The sequence below is a fragment of the Habropoda laboriosa genome, unplaced genomic scaffold (assembly GCF_001263275.1).
Source record: "Habropoda laboriosa isolate 0110345459 unplaced genomic scaffold, ASM126327v1 scaffold30, whole genome shotgun sequence".
NCBI classification, from domain to species: domain Eukaryota; kingdom Metazoa; phylum Arthropoda; class Insecta; order Hymenoptera; family Apidae; genus Habropoda; species Habropoda laboriosa.
Window position 1 is genome coordinate 2,256,259 of NW_017100178.1, and position 910 is coordinate 2,257,168.

Consider the following 910-nt stretch of genomic DNA (forward strand, 5'->3'; position numbering starts at 1 on the left):
ACTACAATTCAATTTAGAAATGTATCATTCGCACATTGAGAAAAAATATAAATTATATAATACAATTTCTCAAATCTAAAAATGACATTTAATCTACCATGTTTACAGTAGTTTCATAAGATAATAAGTAAGTTCTTAAATACATCCTTAAAACATGGTTAATAAATGATTATGTGAAACAAAACAATACCTTTTCTCCCTTCTTAACAATGACAAGAGCAAGCACTGAAAGATTAGCATCAACAATGCACCCACGGACAGATTTACGTTTACGTTCACCATCACGCCTAGGTCTGTAGCATGAATGTCCTTTTGATAGCAACAAACGTACACGCCCTAATGATAATACAGTAAAATCAATACAGCTAATGTATTACAACAATTAGTTATAAAGCATGGGAATATATAGTTGTTATAAAAAAAATATGAGTAAATGCTAAAGTTATACCATTAGTTAGGACACCCTGTTTCATAGGGAATCCTTGTTTATCATTGCCACCAGAAATGCGAACAACATATCCCTTCCATTCATCACCTAAAGCATCAGCCTCTACTTCAGCACCCATGCGCTTTTCATTGAAAATTCTAAGCTTATGTTCATCTGAGATTTCAAACAATTTTTGACATCCTGTTGCAGGATATGATACGTTTAGCTGAAAAAATGTACATATATCATATAGCAAAATAATGGCAAAATATTAAAAGACGATTTTAAGGTTAATAGTTTTTGTATAGTAACAGAATTTCAAAATTTTAGTATTTGACAAAAAGAATTTAAGAATTCAAAATTTTATTTTTGGATAAATTAATTAATATTTTTTATAGTGTCAAAGTTAAATAAAATAACACATATTTTGTTAGAATACAATATTTATGATTCAAATTGTCTAGAAAAATGAATATTTAACAA

General features: G+C 28.1%; 1 protein-coding gene across 1 annotated transcript in view; it reads right to left on the reverse strand.

Annotated features, from left to right (window-relative positions):
- LOC108578956 (40S ribosomal protein S6) overlaps positions 1-910 on the reverse strand; it is an 11,383-nt gene that overhangs the window by 9,746 nt on the left and 727 nt on the right. The window contains exons 2-3 of the mRNA XM_017942379.1: positions 449-653; positions 191-336 (exon numbers count right to left, since the gene is read on the reverse strand). Of these exons, the coding sequence (XP_017797868.1) occupies positions 191-336; positions 449-653 (351 nt within the window). The remainder of the gene's footprint in view (positions 1-190; positions 337-448; positions 654-910) is intronic.